The sequence below is a fragment of the Pan troglodytes genome, chromosome 19 (assembly GCF_028858775.2).
Source record: "Pan troglodytes isolate AG18354 chromosome 19, NHGRI_mPanTro3-v2.0_pri, whole genome shotgun sequence".
NCBI lineage: Eukaryota > Metazoa > Chordata > Mammalia > Primates > Hominidae > Pan > Pan troglodytes.
This window is the reverse complement of record NC_072417.2, coordinates 68,130,251-68,151,524: the sequence shown is the minus strand read 5'-3', so window position 1 is coordinate 68,151,524 and position 21,274 is coordinate 68,130,251. Positions and strand designations below refer to the sequence as shown.

At 37.6% G+C, this 21,274-nt stretch overlaps 1 protein-coding gene across 7 annotated transcripts in view; it reads right to left on the bottom strand.

The window, feature by feature from the left end:
• The window catches only part of STXBP4 (syntaxin binding protein 4), a 242,518-nt gene that overhangs the window by 190,583 nt on the left and 30,661 nt on the right, over nucleotides 1-21,274 (bottom strand). For all 7 annotated transcript variants that reach the window (XR_010153343.1, XR_010153342.1, XR_010153344.1 and 4 more), the window contains 4 exons: nucleotides 20,906-21,012; nucleotides 20,515-20,725; nucleotides 19,474-19,549; nucleotides 12,766-12,857 (listed from right to left, as the gene is read on the bottom strand). Coding sequence is in view for 4 of the 7 variants with exons in the window: in XM_523800.9 (XP_523800.3) it covers nucleotides 12,766-12,857; nucleotides 19,474-19,549; nucleotides 20,515-20,725; nucleotides 20,906-21,012 (486 nt within the window). In the remaining 3 variants the exon portion in view is untranslated. The remainder of the gene's footprint in view (nucleotides 1-12,765; nucleotides 12,858-19,473; nucleotides 19,550-20,514; nucleotides 20,726-20,905; nucleotides 21,013-21,274) is intronic.

The following is a 21,274-nucleotide window of genomic DNA, read 5'->3' as shown; positions in this document are numbered from 1 at the left end:
ACTAGGTAGACAATAACAAATTAGAAACTCAATGAATATGTGAAATAGCAGATGGTTGAAGAGAGTGAAGCAGAGAAATAATGTGTAGAAGAAAGAGTTGAAAATGCAGCACAGATAGATAAGATGCAAAATATGAAGGAAAGGCCTGAAAGACATAGAAGATGAGCGAGTCTGTCTAATAAATATGTAATTGAACGGGTAACAGATAATAAAGAGAATTAAAGAGAGGCAATATTCAAAGTGATGCTAGCTGAGAATTTTGTAGAACCTAAAAAAGATATAAATCTTCAGATTTACGAAGCCTGAAAAATCCTAAATAGGCTAACATAAGAGAAATCAACACCTGGATACACCAAGGTGAAAATACAGAACACCAATAACAGGTAATATTTTCAAAAGCAGTCATAGTGAAAAGACAGATCATTACAAAATAAAGACAGAGCGACAGCTGAGTTCTCAAAACAGCAACAACAGAAACCAGAAAAAATGAGAATAAGAGCTTCAAAAATCTTAGAGACAATAACTGTGACCCCAGAATTATATGCCCAATAAAATTCTCTTTCAAAAATGAGGGCAAAATATTTTCAGAAAAATAAAAAAAACGAGAGTTTTCTATCAACCTATACCAAAAGAACATTTAAAGGGGTTTCTTAGAGAAGAGGGAAAATGACCACCCAAAACGTCAGAAATGCAAAACAGAACAATGAATAAAGAATATGGTAAACATGGGCAAATCTAAATTATCATTGGCTACAAGATTATAATAATAATTCATAATTTATAAAGCTAAACAAATATATTAATAATTCATAATTTGTAAGACTAAACAAAGATACGTCAAAACTAAAATATTGGACAATTACAGGTATACAAATTGAGAAGTGGGGGATCAGAATTAATGTATTGTAGAGCTTTGTATGTACAAAGGAATTCTGATTAACCTTAGACTTTTAAGTTAAATATGCATGTTAAAATCTTAAGGAAATCACTAAAAGAATAGCAAGAGAAGACATAATTTTCAAACAAGTTGGAGGTAAAAAGTAAAATGCAAAAGCAATTAATTAAATAATCAAACATAATCAAACCAAAAGAATACAATAAAAAGGTGGAATAAAAGAAGTGATAAAAAAAAGGAGAACAAAAATAAAAAATAAGATGGTAGAAATACTTCAAACTATATTATAATGTAGAATAAATGTAAAGTATATGAAGCAAGGAGAACTCTTACATAAGACTAGTAGGAATGACAATTGAGAAAATTACTTCAGAAAACAATTAACTAATCCAACAATTATTTTTTTCAGCATATACTATGAGCCAAGTATTTTTGTAGGAGCTGAAAACACAGAAGCAAAAATTTTAGCAACACCTTGTCAGGCCTCTGAGCCTAAGCTAAGCCATCATATCCCCAGTGACCTGCACGTATACATCCAGATGGCCTGAAGCAACTGAAGATCCACAGAAGTGAAAATAGCTTAACTGATGACGTTCCACCATTGTGATTTGTTTCTGCACCACCCTAACTGATCAATGTTCTTTATAATCTCCCCCACCCTTAAGAAGTTTCTTTGTAATTCTCCCCATCCTTGAGAATGTATTTTGTGAGATCCACCCCCTGCCCCTAAAACATTGCTCTTAACTCCACTGCCTATCCCAAAACCTGTAAGAACCAATGATAATCCCACCACCCTTTGCTGACTCCTTTTTTGGACTCAGCCTGTTTGCACCCAGGTGAAATAAACAGCCTTGTTGCTTACACAAAGCCTCTTTGGTGGTCTCTTCACATGGATGCATGAAACACACCTCACGTAAACTGAAAATAAACAAACTCGGACTACCCTATTTGGGTCCCCTCCCTTTCTATGGGAGCTCTGTTTTCACTCTATTAAATCTTGCAACTGTACTCTTCTGGTCTGTGTTTGTTATGGCTGGAGCTGAGTTTTCGCTCGCTGTCCACCACTGCTGTTTGCCGCCATCGCAGACCCGCTTCTGACTTCCATCCCTCTCAATCCGGCAGAGTGTCCGCTGTGCTCCTGATCCAGTGAGGTGCCCATTGCCGCTCCTGATCGGGCTAAAGGCTTGCCATTGTTCCTGCATGGCTAAGTGCCCAGGTGCGTCCTAATCGGGCTCAATACTAGTCACTGGGTTCTGCGGGTTCTCTTCCGTGACCCACGGCTTCTAATAGAGCTCTAACACTCACCACATGGCTCAAGATTCCATTCCTTGGAATCCATGAGGCCAAGAACCCAAGGTCAGAGAACACGAGGCTTGCCACTATCTTGGAAGCGGCCCACCACCATCCTGGGAGCCCTGGGAGCAAGGACCCCCAGTAACATTTTGGCGACCACGAAGGGACCTCCAAAGCGGTGAGTAATATTGGACCACTTTTGCTTGCTATTCTGTCCTATCTTTCCTTAGAATTGGAGGAAAATACTGGGCACCTGTCGGCCAGTTAAAAATGATTAGCATGGCTGCCAGACTTAAGACTCAGGTGTGAGGCTGTCTGGGAAAGGGCTTTCTAACAACTCCCAACCCTTCTGGGTTGGGAGCATTTGTCTGCCTAGAATCAGCTTCCGCTTTCAATTTTCTTGGGGAAGCCAAGGGCCGACTAGAATAAGAAAGTTGTCGTCCCGAACTCCCGGCTTTAGCCAGTTGAGATCATGGCACAGCCAGAAGTCTCTATTCAACAGTCGCCCATGCGTGCACCCCTACCTTTCCTTCTAACCCATACCTCCTGGGTCCTGACCACGACTTTCTTGAAAGTGTAGCCCCCAAATTCTCCTTACCTCTGAATCTACTTCCTCTGATCCCTGCCTCCTAGGTACTAATGATTCAGACTTTCATTTCCTCTAGCAAGTTGTATCTCCAAAGGGATCTAAGGAAGCTCTATGCTGCTGCGTCCTTAGGCATCTAGGCTATAAACCCAGGGAGTCTTGTCCCTGGTGTCTTGTCCCTCCCAATTTAGGCATACAGCTCTCGACATGGGCAGTTATGTAGGATCCGTTCCCCATCACCCTTGCCAGGGCCCCAAGTTTGTAAATGGCTAAGAGAAAAGAGACAGAGAGACAGACAGAGAGACAGAGAGGAGAGAGACAGAGGCAGAGAGGAGAGAGAGAGACAGAGGCAGAGAGGAGAGAGACAGGCAGAGAGGCGAAAGAGACAGAGGAGAAAAAGAGAGTCGAAGAGAGAAAGAGAAAGATAGAAATAGTAAAAAACCAGTGTGCCCTATTCCTTTAAAAGCCAGGGTAAATTTAAAACCTATAATTGATAATTGAAGGTCTTCTCCGTGACCCTATAACACTCTAATACTACCTTGTTGTCAGTGCAAACAAGGGTGTAGCCTAAAAATACTGAGACCACTGACAACCCTTAGCCTTCCTATCAAAAATCCTTAACCCAGTAACCCGCGGACGGCCCAGAGGCATTCAGCCTGTAGTGGCAACTGCTTTGCTAACAGAAGTAGGAAAGTAACTTTTAGAGGAAACCTCATTGTGAGCACACCTCACCAGTTCAGAATTATTCTAAGTCAAAAAAGCAAAAAGGTAGCTTACTAACTCAAAAGTCTTAAAGTATGGGGCTATTCTGTTAGAAAAAGGTAATTTAACACCACTGATAGTTCCCTTAACCCAGCAGATTTCCTTACAGGGGATTTAAATCTTAATTACCATACAAAGGACCAACCAGACCTAGGAGGAACTCCCTTCAGGACAATAGAAGGTTCCTTCCAGGTGATTGAGGAAAAAACCACAATGGGTATTCAGTAATTGATAGGGAGGATCTTGTGGAAGCAGAGTTAGAAAAATTGCCTAATAATTGGTCTCCTCAAACGTGAGAGCTGTTTGCACTCAGCCAAGCCTTAAAGTACTTACAGAATCAAAAAGACTATCACAATCCTGACTCCAAAGGTTACCTACACCCTCTCTGAAATGAATTTGCCTAAGAACTATTTATGGGAATGCATCTTGATGGGGCAGCTGGGTTATTATGAAATACTCAGGAACCTAGCCCAGCTCTAGGACTCACCCCTGAGCACAAAGGCAACGTTGGGCACACTGGTAAAGGACTAGAATCCAGCACCCTGGACCCCTTTCTTTGTGGTCAAGAAAGGTGAGAAAACAGGTGCAGGACTGCTACATCGGTGAGCATAACTAAACCGATAAACAGAGGTCCATGGGTGGTGACGCACCCTGGAAAGGAATAAGCATTAGGACCATAAAGGACGCTCTAGGACTAATGCTCATTGGAAAATGAGTAGGGGTGCTGGCATCCCTATGTTCTTTTTCCAGAAGAGAAATGTTCTCTCCAAGGCAAAAATGCCCTTAAGATGTATTCTGGAGAACTGGGACCAATTTGACCCTCAGACACTATGACTTATATTCTTCTGCAGTACTGCCTGGCCATGATATCCTCTTCAAGGGGGAGAAACCTGGCCTCCTGAGGGAAGCATAAATTATAACACCATCTTACAGCTAGACCTCTTTTGTAGAAAAGAAGGCAAATTGAGTGAAGTGCCATATGTACAAACTTTCTTTTCATTAAGAGACAACTCGCAATTATGTAAAAAGTGTGATTTATGCCCTACAGGAAGCCCTCAGAGTCTACCTCCCTACCCCAGCGTCCCCCCGACTCCTTCCCCAACTAATAAGGACTCCCTTTCAACCCAAATGGTACAAAAGGAGATAGACAAAGGGGTAAACAACGAACCAAAGAGTGCCAATATTCCCCGATTATGCCCACTCCAAGCAGTGGGAGGAGGAGAATTTGGTCCAGCCAGAGTGCATGTACCTTTTTCTCTCTCAGACTTAATAGACCTAGGTAAATTCTCATATAACCCTGATGGCTATACTGATGCTTTACAAGGGTTAGGACAATCCTTTGATCTGATATGGAGAGATATAATGTTACTGCTAAATCAGACACTAACCCCAAATGAGAGAAGTGCTGCCATAAGTGCAGCCCGAGAGTTTGGCAATCTCTGGTATTTCGGTTAGGTCAATGATAGGATGACAACAGAGGAAGGAGAACAATTCCCCACAGGCCAGCAGGCAGTTCCCAGTGTAGACCCTCACTGGGACACAGAATCAGAACATGGAGATTGGTGCCACAGACATTTGCTAACTTGCGTGCTAGAAGGACTAAGGAAAACTAGGAAGAAGCCTATGAATTATTCACTGATGTCCACTATAACACAGGGAAAGGAAGAAAATCCTACCGCCTTTCTGGAGAGACTAAGGGAGGCATTGAGAAAGCATACCTCTCTGTCACCTGACTCTATTGAAGGCCAACTAATCCTAAAGGATAAGTTTATCACTCAGTCAGCTGCAGACATTAGAAAAAACTTCAAAGTCTGCCTTACACCCAGAGCAAAACTTAGAAACCCTATTGAACTTGGCAACTTTGGTTTTTTTATAATAGAAATCAGGAGGCGCAGGCAGAACGGGACAAACGGGACAAAAAAAAAAAAGGCCACCACTTTAGTCATGGCCCTCAGGCAAGCGGACTTTGGAGACTCTGGAAAAGGGAAAAGCTGGGCAAATTGAATGCCTAATAGGGCTTGCTTCCAGTGTGGCCTACGAGGACACTTTAAAAAAGATTGTCCAAGTAGAAATAAGCTGCCCCCTTGTCCATACCCCTTATGTCAAGGGAATCACTGGAAGGCCAATTGCCCCAGGGGACGAAGGTCCTCTGAGTCAGAAGCCACTAACCAGATGGATCCAGCAGCAGGACTGAAGGTGCCCAGGGAAGTGCCAGCCCATGCCATCACCTTCACAGAGCCCCGGGTATGCTTGACCATGAAGGGCCAGGAGGTTAACTGTTTCCTGGACACTGGTGTGGCCTTCTCAGTCTTACTCTCCTGTCCCGGACAACTGTCCTCCAGATCTGTCACTATCCGAGGGGTCCTAGGACAGCCAGTCACTGGATACTTCTCCCAGCCACTAAGTTGTAACTAGGGAATTTTACTCTTTTCACATGCTTTTCTAATTATGCCTGAAAGCCCCACTCCCTTGTTAGGGAGAGACATTCTAGCAAAAGCAGGGGCCATTACACACCTGAACATAGGAGAAGGAACACCCGTTTGTTGTCCCCTGCTTGAGGAAGGAATTAATCCTGAAGTCTGGGCAACAGGAGGACAATATGGACAAGGAAAGAATGCCCGTCCTGTTCAAATTAAACTAAAGGATTCTGCCTCCCTTCCCCCAAAGGCAGTACCCACTTAGAACCAAGGCCCAACAAGGACTCAAAAAAATTGTTAAGGACCTAAAAGCCCAAGGTCTAGTAAAACCATGCAACAGCCCTGCAATACTCCAATTTTAGGAGCACAGAAACCCAATGGACAGTGGAGGTTAGTGCAAGATCTCAGGATTATCAATGAAGCCGTTGTCCCTCTATACCCAGCTGTACCTAACCCTTATACTCTGCTTTCCCAAATACCAGAGGAAGCAGAGTGGTTTACAGTCCTGGACCTTAAGGATGCCTTTTTCTGCATCCCTGTACATCCTGACTCTCAATTCTTGTTTGCCTTTGAAGATCCTTTGAACCCAATGTCTCAACTCACCTGGACTGTTTTACCCCAAGGGTTCAGGGATAGCCCCCATCTATTTGGCCAGGCATTAGCCCAAGACTTGAGCCAGTTATAATACCTGGACACTCTTGTCCTTCAGTACGTGGATGATTTACTTTTAGCTGCCTGTTCAGAAACCTTGTGCCATCAAGCCACCCAAGCACTCTTAAATTTCCTCGCCACCTGTGGCTACAAGGTTTCCAAACAGAAGGCTCAGCTCTGCTCACAGCAGGTTAAATACTTAGGGCTAAAATTATCCAAAGGCACCAAGGCCCTCGGTGAGGAATGTATCCAGCCTATACTGGCTTATCCTCATCTCAAAACCCTAAAGCAACTAAGAGAGTTCCTTGGCATAACAGGCTTCTGCCGAATATGGATTCCCAGGTACGGCAAAATAGCCAGGCCATTATATACAGTAATTAAGGAAACTCAGAAAGCCAATACCCATTTAGTAAGATGGATACCTGAAGCAAAAGTGGCTTTCCAGGCCCTAAAGAAGGCCTTAACCCAAGTCCCAGTGTTAAGCTTGCCAACGGGGCAAGACTTTTCTTTATACATCACAGAAAAAACAGAAATAGCTCTGGGAGTCCTTACACAGGTCCAAGGGACAAGCTTGCACCCCATGGCATACCTGAGTAAGGAAACTGATGTAGTGGCAAAGGGTTGGCCTCATTGTTTATGGGTAGTGGTGGCAGTAGCAGTCTTAGTATCTGAAGCAGTTAAAATAATACAGGGAGAGATCTTACTGTGTGGACATCTCATGAGGTGAACAGCATACTCACTGCTAAAGGAGACTTGTGGCTGTCAGACAACCGTTTACTTAAATATCAGGCTCTATTACTTGAAAGGCCAGTGCTGCAACTGTGCACTTGTGCAACTCTTAACCCAGTCACATTTCTTCCAGACAATGAAGATAGAACATAACTGTCAACAAATAATTTCTCAAACCTACACCACTCGAGGGGACCTTCTAGAGGTTCCCTTGACTGATCCTGACCTCAACTTGTATACTGATGGAAGTTCCTTTGTAGAAAAAGGACCTCAAAAAGCGGGGTATGCAGTGGTCAGTGATAATGGAATATTTGAAAGTAATCCCCTCACTCCAGGAACTAGTGCTTAGCTGGCAGAACTAATAGCCCTCACTGGGGCACTAGAATTAGGAGAAGGAAAAGGGTAAATATATATACAGACTCTGAGTATGCTCACCTAGTCCTCCATGCCCATGAGGCAATATGGAGAGAAAGGGAATTCCTAACTTCCGAGGGAACACCTATCACACATCAGGAAGCCATCAGGAGATTATTACTGGCAGTACAGAAACCTAAAGAGGTGGCAGTCTTACACTGCTGGGGTCATCAGAAAGGAAAGAAAAGGGAAATAGAAGGGAACTTCCAAGCAGATATTGAAGCAAAAAGAGCTGCAAGGCAGGACCCTCCATTAGAAATGCTTATAGAAGGAACCCTACTATGGGGTAATGCCCTCCAGGAAACAAAGCCCCAGTACTCAGAAGAAGAAATAGAATGGGGAACCTCATGAGGACACAGTTTCCTCCCCTCAGGATGGCTAGCCACCGAAGAAGGAAAAATACTTTTGCCTGCAGCTAACCAATGGAAAGCTAACCAATGGTGCACTGTGAAGTGTGCCAAAGAAATAATCCCCTGCACTGCAGGCTATACATTTCAATCCCTGTATCTTTAACCTCCTTGTTAAGCTTGTCTCTTCCAGAATCGAAGCTGTAAAACCATAAATAGTTCTTCAAATGGAGCACCTGATGCAGTCCATGACTAAGATCTACCATGGACCCCTGGACCAGCCTGCTAGCCCATGCTCTGATGTTAATGACATCGAAGGCACCCCTCCTGAGGAAATCTCAACTGCACAAACCCTACTACACTCCAGTTCAGCAGGAAGCAGTTAGAGCGGTCGTCGGCCAACCTCCCCAATGGCACTTGGGTTTTCCTGTTGAGAGGGGGGACTGAGAGACAGGACTATCTGGATTTCCTAGGCCAACTAAGAATCCCTAAGCCTAGCTGGGAAGGTGACCACATTCACTTTTAAACACAGGGCTTGCAACTTAGCTCACACCCGACGAATCAGGTAGTAAAGAGGGCTCACTAAAATGCTAATTAGGCAAAAACAGGAGGTAAAGAAATAGCCAATAATTTATTGCCTGAGAGTACAGCGGGAAGGACAATGATCGGGATATAAACTCATGCATTCGAGCCACCAATGGCTACCCTCTTTGGGTCCCCTCCCTTTGTTATGGGAGCTCTATTAAATCTTGCAACTGCCAAAAAAAAGAAAAAGAAAAGAAAAGAAACTCTTTGATCCCACAATACTTAAATTAACTGAAAATTTTTGAAAAATACAGAAATGATGAACTCAAAATTTCCCCTCTTTTGGGGAGAGGTACATATGATCAAGAAGAAATACATTAGCAATGTCAAAGGTTCTGATTCTTAAGTTGGGTGATGGGTAAATATGTGTTATATTATTCTTTAAACTGTATGTGTATAATACATACATTCTTGTACATGATTAATATTTTAATATAAAGAAATTTTTAAAAATTTAAAAAAATAATGCAAATAAAGTGTCTATCACAGAAGGTGCTCAATATGGTAATTCTCACATTAAGTAATAAAATTACACAATGCAATTAACTCAGTGTACGTTGATCTAGAGCTAAGCTTAGTAATAAATGACAGTTTTGTTGAAAGTAAAATTCACACTAGAAGAATACCACATGTCATGTTAGGTAAGCTCTTAAATTTAAGTTGGAAGTAACATGTTTTATCAAAAAGTAGGTCTCATATGTAAGCAGAATATGTATGGGGAAAAAAGTAAAATAAAAAGTTGGTTCCAATAATTTATTAAATGACTAAGGTCATCTTTTAACCTGAAGCAAAAATAAAAGTTTGTTAATTAGACAAATAAATGTGCTGAAGTTTTTCTGATGTCTGAATGATGAATTTTAAAAATTACTTTGTTACAATATTAGTCACACACCTTTCAGCCTAATACAAAGAATATTTCATTAACTATAATGAGACATTGGGTATGCCATTGCTCTCTACAGTTTTCTTGAAACGTTACAGAAATGGCAAGAGGTAAAAGTAAATATCAGCGAAATGGCATCCATATCCCAAAGCAACTTCCATAGGTATAAATATACAGATAATGCAGAGGTACGATATTTGGATTTCAAGCCAAGCAATAAATTGTATCCCTATTTGCTAAGTTTATAATGCATATTTATAAGTTTAATATTAGGATCAAATGAGACATATACTATTCATTCTTTGAAGAAATATATCACTACAAATAACTATGCTGAAATAACATTAAAATATCTGTATATTAAATCATTCTCAGAGTATTCACAGAAAGAGGCAAATGTAAATCCATTTTACAGACAAGGAATTAAGAAATAACTAGTTCAGTGTTATAAATTTCTCTACTTAAACCAATAAAATATAAAAGAATTCATGACAATGCCACATGTATATATACATATGTCTGAACATATATATGTTTGTATGTGTGTATATATATATATGACATTGTCTTGACAGGTAATTTCCTTAATCAAATTCTAACCTCTCTGCTTTCCTTAAAAATTGTACTGGGTAGGCTAATTACTTAATAAATTCATAATTAGTAAACATCCTTTCCTTGTGAAATTTTATTAAAACACCAATTTTCGAGCTGCCACATGTAATGTTTATAGAAGATTAAAAAATATACTATTTTATTTTATTTTAAATACCTGATCACATTGGCCTTATTTATTACTGAATAGGAATGTGTTAAAACGTAATGGACAATAAAGTTGAATCTGTCTACAAAGTAGCAACCAAAAGAGAAGGACCTATTTCAAGCTGAGATGATACTGATATTATGACATTAATATCAGTATGTGCAAAACAAGTAATAGCTTTTACTTGTTTTGTATTGCATCAGTAATGCAAAACAAGAAGAGTAGCTCAAGAAATAATTTGGGTGGATAGATGCTAATGTAGATTTCACGAAAAAAGTTATTAAGAGAAATATAATTTCAAACTGAAAAAAAAGAATGCTCTACTAAATAAAATTAACAAGTCTATCTTGATTAAGAGCAGAGGCTGAATTTATATAAAATGTGGGTTTCTTTGATGTAAAACTGGCATTTTACTTTTCCACAAAAATAATTTGTTAAGGCTTAAAGGGGAACCAAAACTGGAATTCGGATTTAATGGCCAAGCAACTCATATTTCTCAGAATCAATACAAATTTCGATTTTCATACCTCAAAGAATATTAATCAGATTAAAAATAATATCATGTGCTAGAAAAATTTAAACTAAGTAAAATAACAAAGTCTGTCAGGTAAAATAGTTAGCTGGATAAATTTCTCCTTATCCAGAAGAATGGTATTAAGTCTTGGATGTTCAGAAATGTATACTAAATCAATATCATTGAATAATTATTCATTTTTAGATATGTAATTGTCATGCTTTTAAACTTCAAACACTCTATTTTTGAAAATATTACTATTAACTGATTGCAGACCAAGCGTTAGCCAGAACTTACATTTTAGCCACAAACATAAACACACGTTACAAAAGATGGATTTTGAAAGTATAAAGGAGAGATCTCAAGTATCTAATTAATTGGAAAATTTTATGGAGCACAAAGCAGCTATTTAAACACTAATAGGTACTACAGGGTCTGCGGTGAAGACACTTATAATTTCATTGATAAAACAAGATATAGAAAAGATTATAGGGCACCAAAAAGTGAAGGTAAGTGCTATTAATGTGCAAAAGAAGGCAATGTTGGTCCGAACTATAATAGTTAGCAAAGTCTGAATGAAGGAGATGGAACTGAATGACAAAATCCAGGACATGCTGCCTCAAAGTATGGCACTTTGGTGTGCAAGAAAACAGCAGAAGCCGGAAGGTCTTTCTTACCTTCTATCACCTTTTCTCCCCTGAGGTGGGCCATAAAACCCAGCTGATCCTCCCCTAAAAGTAGATTAAAAGACCCTCATTCCAGAGAGGTCCTCCCTATACCTAGAGGAAAGGAAATATCTTCAACTCTGAAGACACAGAGATGTTAAGAATCTGAACAAACAGGCCTTGCTATGCTCCCCCCAGTTTATTACCATCAGATTACACCCTTTTGTGCTCCAATTACACTTCTGTATGACTGTTCATAAAAATACAGTTTTCCCTGTTTCTTTGGGTTTTCATTTCTGAAGGTTCTCATGTCAGGTAAAACATACATTAAATAAATCTGCATGCTATTTTCTTGTTAATCTGTCTTTTGTTATAGGTGTCTTAGCCATGAATCTACCGATGGGTGAGAAATCTTTTCTCCCCTATGTGAGTTAGAATTTAGATAAGATTCAAATTGGCAATGAGAAAGGACTATCATAGGACCAAGCAAAGGTGTGGATATGGGAATAAACAGACTGTGTGCTTTATTTTAGCTATGCATTTTTATACTCTTCCTAAAATGTAAGAATGCTTTATCCTCAAAAACTGACTGGAAGGTAGAGTTTGTGGTCTTTCAGCAGTATATCCATTTTACATCAAAAAAAAAAAGTGGCTTATTTTTCCCTTCAGATCCCTGGTAACCTGATAAGAAATGCTTTCGAGTGCTTTTCTGCCTTTAATTTTTCTTTTTTAATCATCTTAAGTTTCTTTTACATGAGAGTCTCAATGTTCCACTTTCCCCAGGACTACTTTTCAGTGCTTTAGTATACTGCCACCATCTTTCTATATTTAGTGGACATCTGACTATTTTGTTCTTTAAAATTTTGTTTCCCTTTACTTAAAAAAAATTGAATAATGGACTATTACTTGATTGCATTTATTGCCATTATGAAGCCTCATCTACTTTGCCATAATGTGTTACATCTTTCCATTTATTTTAGACTGTAAAAATCACATTTGTCTTATTCTCCGAGGAGAAAACTATTTGATCCAAATGCCAATTTAGTTATGAAAGATTTTATTTCTATTTTGTACTAGTGAACCACCATGAACTACCAAATTCAAATGTGAATTAAATAATTTAAATCCAAACTGCCATTCATTTAATTGTAAATAAGTAACTTCAAGAAACTAATGACTCCAGTACTTTATCCTCTCAAAGAAGGAGAATAATTCTTTCCTGTTTTTGTCTTATGGAAGAAAAATGAAAATTTAAAGGATTTACCATTTCCAGTTTCTCTGCCTTAAAGCGAACAGAGGGATTTAGGGAGATCTTTTCTTGTAGCCCATAATTTTCAGTCCAGGCAGAAGCAACATCTAAGAGACAACAGGGTGCACATTAATTGGGAACTTAATTGGAATCGAAATTTTCATTTGACAGGATATGTTCTGAGTTCCTGCTGTTCAAAAATAATTCTAGCTAATCAGTTAGCAGCTTTTAGTTTTGTTTCCATAATTTTTTTTTCTTTTCTTTTTTTTTTGGGGGGGGGGGGACAGAGTCTCACTCTGTTGCCCAGGCTGGAGTGCAGTGGCACGATCTTGGCTCAATGTCTGCCTCCCGGGTTGAAGTGATTCTCCTGCCTCAGCCTCCCAAGTAGCTGGGACTACAGGTGCATGCCACCATGCCTGGCTAATTTTTGTATTTTTAGTTAGAGATAGGGTTTCACTATGTTGGCCAGGCTGGTCTTGAATTCCTGACCTCAGGTGATCTGCCTGCCTCAGCCTCCCAAACTGCCGGATTACAGGAGTGAGCCACCACACCCGGCAAGTTTTCATAATTTTTTTAAGTCTAAATTTTTTATATAAGCTGGCTTTACTTAAGTCCTAAGATATAAGAGTAGGCAATTATGCATTGTGAAGTCCCACAGATATATTAACTTAAAAGACAAACATACATCCCACCACTACTACATCACCACAATGCCTTAAAAAGATAAAAAGTCTTTTTGTTCAAAGATGTTGGTATTTTTTCGACTGGCAAAAGTGTTTTGTGATGTGTATTCTGGAAGTACTCTGGAAAAAACCATAAATGCAAGTCATTTCAAGTTTGCACATAAAGTATAATATAGATTCTGTACTTTGAGCTAAAAATCTTATCTCTTATTTTAAAGACAGGTTACATTTCAAGTAGCATAAATGAATTTGCAAGAGCTAAAAGTCACACACTTCTTACCCATTTTTCTACATCTTCTCAATATACCCTGATTATTTAAACGAGCCTTTGTCCTTATTGCATGAATAAAAAAGATGCTACAAAAGACCAGAACTTGAAATACTGTACGTTTTAATATGCCAAAGTTTGTAAAACAAATTCCTGTAATTCATGTTGATCTTACTATCTAAATTGCCACTATTCTAAATACACTTTTAAATGATATTTTACTAGTTCTACATAGAAACAAGAGGAAGAAGAAAAATCTTTGGAAAATGTCACATCTTTATGCAGTGTTTTAATTTTTTAAAATTTCTCAGAGCATCTGTCTCTAAGTACAAAATGATTTGCATTCTCTTAAGAACATAAGAAGTGCATATGAAAATAAATAGTCTTCCTCTAAACCTTTAACACATCCTTAACATTCTATGTAAAATCTTTAATATAGCTTATAGGTGTCAAGATCATAAAAAATGGATGCTGACTTTTAGCTTCAAATGGAATTAAACTTTGAAAAAGACTGATTTTAGTATTAAATAGAATTTTTACAATTCTGATAAAAGTAAGTGAATCTCCTTTGTAATCATGATACCTAATTGTTGGCTATGAAATTAAAAATAATATATACATAGTGTATATATATATACACACATATACATATATACATATATACACATATACATATATGGGTATGCATATATATACACACATACACATATAAGTTTTTTATATACATACATATAATTTTTTTCCTCTCTTAAGAGAAATCCTGTGCCAAACCTAAAGTGTAGTATAAAGATCAGCATGGAGTGGAATGATATGGAAGACCAACCAGCAGATAACTTTATTTTTCATCCTTTAAGGTTTGGATATGTGAAGCTTGTCAATGACTTCCAGCTTGGTGTTTGGCCTGCAATTAAGGCACATTAACACTAGGTGGACCCAAGTGAACCTGATTATGGTCTCAAAGACTAAACCTGGGCTTGAATTATTCATTTCAAGTGTTAAGTGATTGGAAGAGTTGCAGAGGGGAGAGCAAGGGGGAGAGAGGAGAATGAGAGAAGGTGAGACAGGAACACCTACAACATTGACACACTGAGGAATGAGTTCTCACTTACGTTTTCCTACATCTAAGCATAAAAATTTGCTATCTCTAACAGTGAAAAGAACAGAAGCTCCTATTTATGCTTACTTCTATCTAAACAGTAAACTATGTACCTATATAAGCTCACTAATCTTCAAAATGACCACAGTGACCATAGGTGTTATTATTCCCATCCCAAAGATGAAAGACCAAGGCAGGAAAAGGTAAAGAAATTAGCCTAGGTTACATAGCTAGTACATTATAATGTTAGGAGTCTAATCTCTTGTGACTCCAGACCAATGTTCTTAAGTGTGTTCAACATCTTTCATAATCAGTTTGCTCATCTATAAAGTAGAGGGAATAAACCAGACTGCCTCATAGGAGTTAGAAGATCAACAATATCATAGAAAACTACTGTGAAAACTTATGCAGTATTGTTAATATCAACACAGAGACACTGTATTATAAGGAGATTTAATGTAAAATTATACTAACCTTCATTTAACAATATGCAATCAGGGCTTAACAAAATCTTGTTTTTTCCAGACAACTTAGACCTTTACTTTTGAGTTAAAACCTTAAGAGGGTCTGTGTATAACTCCAGCACACTTTGTCAATTCAGAGTAACTTTACCTGAAAGTCCCTCATAGAAGTTTTCCTCATCTGCCAATGACATCTCTCTATCCCAGCTCCAAGCTCTTTATTTGCTCCTTTCTGGGGGAGTGAGTTTTTCTAAGTATGGCTTATTATTCTCTTGGATCTCTCTCCTTCTTGTCCTTCTCCTTCTCCCCACTTCTTTTCCTTCTCCTTCTCCCTCCGTCTCCTTCTCCTCCTCCTCTCCGCCTCCTCCTCCTTCCCCCTCCTCCTCCTTCTCCTTTCTTGGTCTTGCTGTGTCTCCCAGGCTGGAGTGCAGTGGCCTGAACACAGCTCACTGCAACCTCGACCTCCTGGGCTCAAGCGATCCTCCCACCTCAGATTCCCAAGTAGCTGGAACCACAGGTGTATGCCACCATGCCAAGCTAATTTTTTAATTTTTGTAGAGACAGGGTCTCACAATGTTGCCCAAGCTGGTCTTGAATCCCTGGGCTCAAATGATCCTCCCATCTCGGCCTTCCAAAGTGCTGAGATTATAGGTGTGAGCCACCATGCCTGGCCTCTCTCGGATTTTCTGTTCCTATCCTCTTTGTAGCAGCAGAAGAAAAGGAATGTTTCGTAAGGAAAGGATCAATACAATTTGCCTAATACCATGAACTCTGAATGGATATTTTTCCCCATAACTATTTTGCTTCAGTTTCAAAAGACTTGGTCTAAAGGAATTAAGGCTTTATGCGCTATTAGTAAAGTTAAAATAATGACTGTATTTCTTCATGCAACAATTCTTTTTTTTTTTTTTTGAGATGGCATCTTGCTATGTCACCCAGGCTGGAGTGCAGTGGCATAATCTCAGCTCACTGCAACCTCTGCCTCCCGGGTTCAAGGAAGCAATTCTCCTGCCTTAGCCTCCCGAGTAGCTGGGACTTCAGGCGTGCACCACTGTGCCTGGCTAATTTTTTTTTTTTCTATTTTTAGTAGAGATGGGGTTTCACTATGTTGGCCAGGCTGGTCTCGAACTCCTGACCTCAAGTGATCTGCCTGTCTCAGCCTCCCAAAGTTCTGGGATTACAGATGTGAGCCACCGCACCTGGCTGCAACAATTGTTTATTGCTATCCTTAAAATGTCTTTAGTATATTGTTAGCTCAATTACAAACTCATGTGTTATTCAACTTATATATATATAGCACTAGTAAACAACTCTGGATTTTGAAATAAATTTCTGTATAATAGCATCATTTTTTAAAACATTTAAATATTATGTGGATTTTAAGAATTCTAACCTATTTTACACTTTGGGATGATTTTTAGATAAGAACAGAAATAGAACTACCTAATTACATTTACTTTTGTTGAGGTTAACATTAAAATTTGTTTATATTTTTTGTATTAGTATCAGGTAACTGAAGAAATCGAGAAGTGATGGTTAATTTCTGATTTGTAACAATCTATAATTAGGTACTTATAATATGCAAATCACAATGTATATAAGTTATCTAGAGATAATTTAGAGGTGATTTTGCCTTTTTTCCACTCCCCAGAAATATCTTGCCTACTACATTTATGTAGAAGAAAATGAGACTGAGTTGATGCACTTTCTACTCTAGAAAAATGTTCCGTCTTAATTGTATTTTAATATTTACCTATAACTTACTTAAATATATTTTTCACTACCCTATTTTTCTATTAAAAAATCTACCACTATTCTTATAGCGACTGGTATAAATTTACCTGAGTTTATTCATTGTTAACAAGATCTCTGCTCTAATCACACCTGACTCTTAGAGTCATCTGACGTCTAGCTCATCCTTAGTTCTATGCTTTTATTTGTGGTGCTTCCTTAACTTGAAACGATCTCCTGTGTTCAGTTATCAATTGATATTTACCACTTTTTTCAAGATTTGGATAATGTCTGACTTTTGCCAAGAAATTTTTCTTAATTTCTGCATATCGTGACAGATTCCTTATTATATACTAGTTTTTGGGGTCAAGGGGAGGACATAAAATTGAATCAAGAATTGGAAGCTTTTCCTTCTGCTCTATAAACATGACCTAGAATATTATCTGAGCTACACTCTAAGCTATAGGTTCCATATTATTAGTAACAGGAAAATTTAGTAAGCATATACCATGCACTAATTACAATATAAGTGCTTGACATGCATGATCTTGTTTAATCCTCATAACAACTCCTTGTAACTTGTAACTATTTCAAGGTTACAGAGCTAATAAGATGAAAGCAAGAACCTGAACACTGAGTCTGTATTCAGAGCCTGGTGGTAACCACTGTGCCTTCCTTATACCATACTCATAGCACTCACTACTTCCTTCCTTGGGCCTCTTTGTTCATGTCTTTACATAATTTGTGTAAATGTGTTATTCATCCACAAGACAGAATGCTTTTTAGAGTAACAAAACCACCCATATCCTGCTCCGATTAACACAAAAAACTGCAAATAGTAGCTGCTTGATAAAATAAACATACACACACATCTATAAACAAATACACGCATATAAATTAGAATGTTTCCTAATTTCAATAATTATAATTTTTAGCCCCATGTTTTATTTCACAATATACTATTAAGTATCTCACAGAAAATATCCAAATTTCTTCATAATTCCCGTTGTACTGTATTCTACACATATAACATAGTAAATCCTTACTGAATAAAAGGTTAAAATAGGCATTGAATAGTTCAATTACTTTAAAAGTTAAAAACATGTTATATAATTACTAATATTTTATAATATCAAGGAATAAAGGATTCTGACTTCCATCATCTAGCAATTTTGATGCTCATCTCATGACTGTTTCATTTGTCTTTTTCTTCTCATAAGGGTTCCCAGTTTAAAATAAATACAGTACATGCAGAGACTGGAAATTAATTATGTAAGAGGAATAATAAAGTTTCTAAGGGTCAATAAATCTAAGTAAAAGGTAATATAACTCATGGCTTAAGATTGCTATTAACCCACTGGTAAATACCACCCCAAATCGGAGGAAACTACTGTGGAATATAGTATAAACTCCTGTAAAGATTGGTAGCTATTGAGCCAGGCACGAGCGGTGGCTCACGCCTGTCATCCCAGCACTTTGGGAGGCCAAGGCAGGCAGATCACGAGGTCAGGAGATCGAGACCATCCTGGCTAACATGGTGAATCGCCATCTCTACTAAAAGTACAAAAAATTAGCCGGGCATGGTGGCAGGCGCCTGTAGTCCCAGCTACTTGGGAGGCTGAGGCAGGAGAATGGCGTGAACCCAGGAGGCAGAGCTTAGACAGAGCAAGAATCCATCTCAAAAAAAAGATTGGTAGCTATTTAATTTAAATTAATGCTTCCTTATTTTTCAGTTCTTATATAAATAATGCTATTAAAACAAAATTAAAATATACAGGTAAAAATTTACATTATAATTAGGCATATATAATTAGTTTTTCAGTTATGTTTAGTCTTTTTATCATTGTTGTGTTTAACTTTTGGAGATAATTTCAGGGGGCTTTTTCTTCGTATTGATCCTGTAAGCACCTTACAGCCAAATAAAAATCTTTATTTTACATTTGGCTTAGATAATTAATGCTTTATTGTTTTAAAAGGTCAGTAAATCATTTTATGGTAATTAAGAATCAATAATAATGAATTAACAATACTGACACCCTTTATAATTGATATCCATATGATTTCTTCCAAAAAAACAAGATACATTTCTTTTCTTAAGGTATGCTCCCTTCTATAATGTGTTTTCCGAAAGGTGTATTTAATATGCCTCATCAGTATTGCACTAAAAGGACATGGCAACCTAATCTTGATCTTTATAGAAGACTTTCCATTATTTGATTTAAACAATTCATTAATTATTACAGCTTCATAAATACTGTTATGACAATGTATCTTTTGAAACTTCAACTCTTTGTTCAGGGAAATATCTAATAAAAGTCATACTTTAACAGGGCCCAACGGAAAGACATTATTTTTACTTTTTCGTTCACTGAAGGAACAAAGACATAATTCACCCTTCTTCAAAGTCTTAAGTCACATTACACACACCTCATTGAGAGAGAATTGAAATAAAAAACAGGAAATAGAAATTAAATGTGTATTTACCTGTATTAGACAAACCCACAGTACTGTTTTCTAAAGTAATTGGAATCTGTACTGTTTTGTTGTATCCAGTTTTTATCTGTGAAAGAAAATGAGGAACATGCAATGTCATTTACTAAAGTAGGTCACTTGAAGCCCATGTTAACATAAAAAGAATGGTTAAAGAGATTAAAGTAATTATCCCTCAAATATGAACCCTCTAAAATTTTGGTATATGCATCTTCAAACAAAGCAATTCAGAATTAAAGGTAACAATTGCTTTCAGCTCTACCACATCCAAGGATAACAAAATATAAGGCCACTCATCTTGTCTTTTAAAAGTATTATAGCTCCAAGTGACAAAGTATAAGGGGCTGACAGAAAATCTTATACTCTGTCTCTGTTCAGTATGTACCAGAGACTGAAGTTACCTTTGATGAATTTTATTCTACTGACTAAAAGCTTAAGTTTCCTATTTTACAGCTAACACAGATATAAATAATACACACTTTATTCTGTAACTATAATTTGTTTGGATAATATAGCAGTTAGTAATTGAGTATGTTAATTCTGATATAGAAATTCCCCATTTTGTGTGATTCTACTTGGGTGAACTATAGCATGCACACATGAAGGAGCAATACCTTCCTAGACTGGATGCCTGGGATTAGCCTCACTGTGTGGGAAAGAAGCTAAGGAACAAAAAGGAAGATGGTCTGACTTCAGTCAAGCAGAGAACAGAAATGGCAAATAACTAAACCAACTGAAACCAAATATGATATTTTTAACATAGTTTTGAGTGATATCTAGGCATATCTTTGTGGAACCATTTTGTCATGCTGGTATTTTCTAACCAATCATGCTCCTGGACACAGGACATGCTGACTTAAAATATGTTTATTGAAAACACAGCATAAAAATGTTAAATGGAAAAAAATCTTTCAAAGAAATATTAATTTGTTAACAATTTTACTGAAATAATTCTATATGTACATAACCAATGTAAAAATGTATAGGGAATTTATGGAGTGCATATATAGAGAAATTTAAGATTACCTGACTTACCTCACAAGAAGATAAAATGGCACTATTTGTTTTGGGAGTGGATGAGGTCTTTGGGATTAGTATTTCAGGAGGAGAAGAAAAAAGACTTAATGTTGAGGCTTGAGGTCCATATTCTCCTGAAGCTTCTATAAGTGATGAACATGACAGATTTTCTAGCTGAATGTTGTCGGATTTTTGTCTTATGAATGCTATCTCCCAAGCAGATTCTAACCTAGTATTAAAAAGAAATCACTTTATGGATATGCTATGAATATAGTACAACTGAAATCCAAGCTAATGTTTCAGATGTTATTAAAAAATACTTATTATAAAGTACTTAATACATCTTAAATTACTACTTTCAAGGAGACATTCTAAATGACTCATTCTATCTCATGGATAGTATAGTTACCTCAACTTGGCTCTGGCAATTATGCTTTTTGCTTCTTCAAATGATACACCAATCATAGATTCCTTGTTGACTGAGACAAGTTGATCTCCTGGCTTCAAACGACCATCCTAACAAAAACAGTAACATTTATAAAGGAACTAATGAGATATTTTAAAAAAAATTAATTGATGTAATTAAAGCAATGAAAAGTTGTCATGAAGAATGCCTTCAAAAAGAGTAAAAAGTAAAATCTTAGACAACCTCAGTAGCAAAATCTCTTGATTAAAGTCTGGTTTGGTAACATATATTATGAGTAAAATGGAATGGTTCATGTATTGCATGAATAAATTTACGTGGTAAAGAATTCTTAATATGGTAGGTAGGACATAG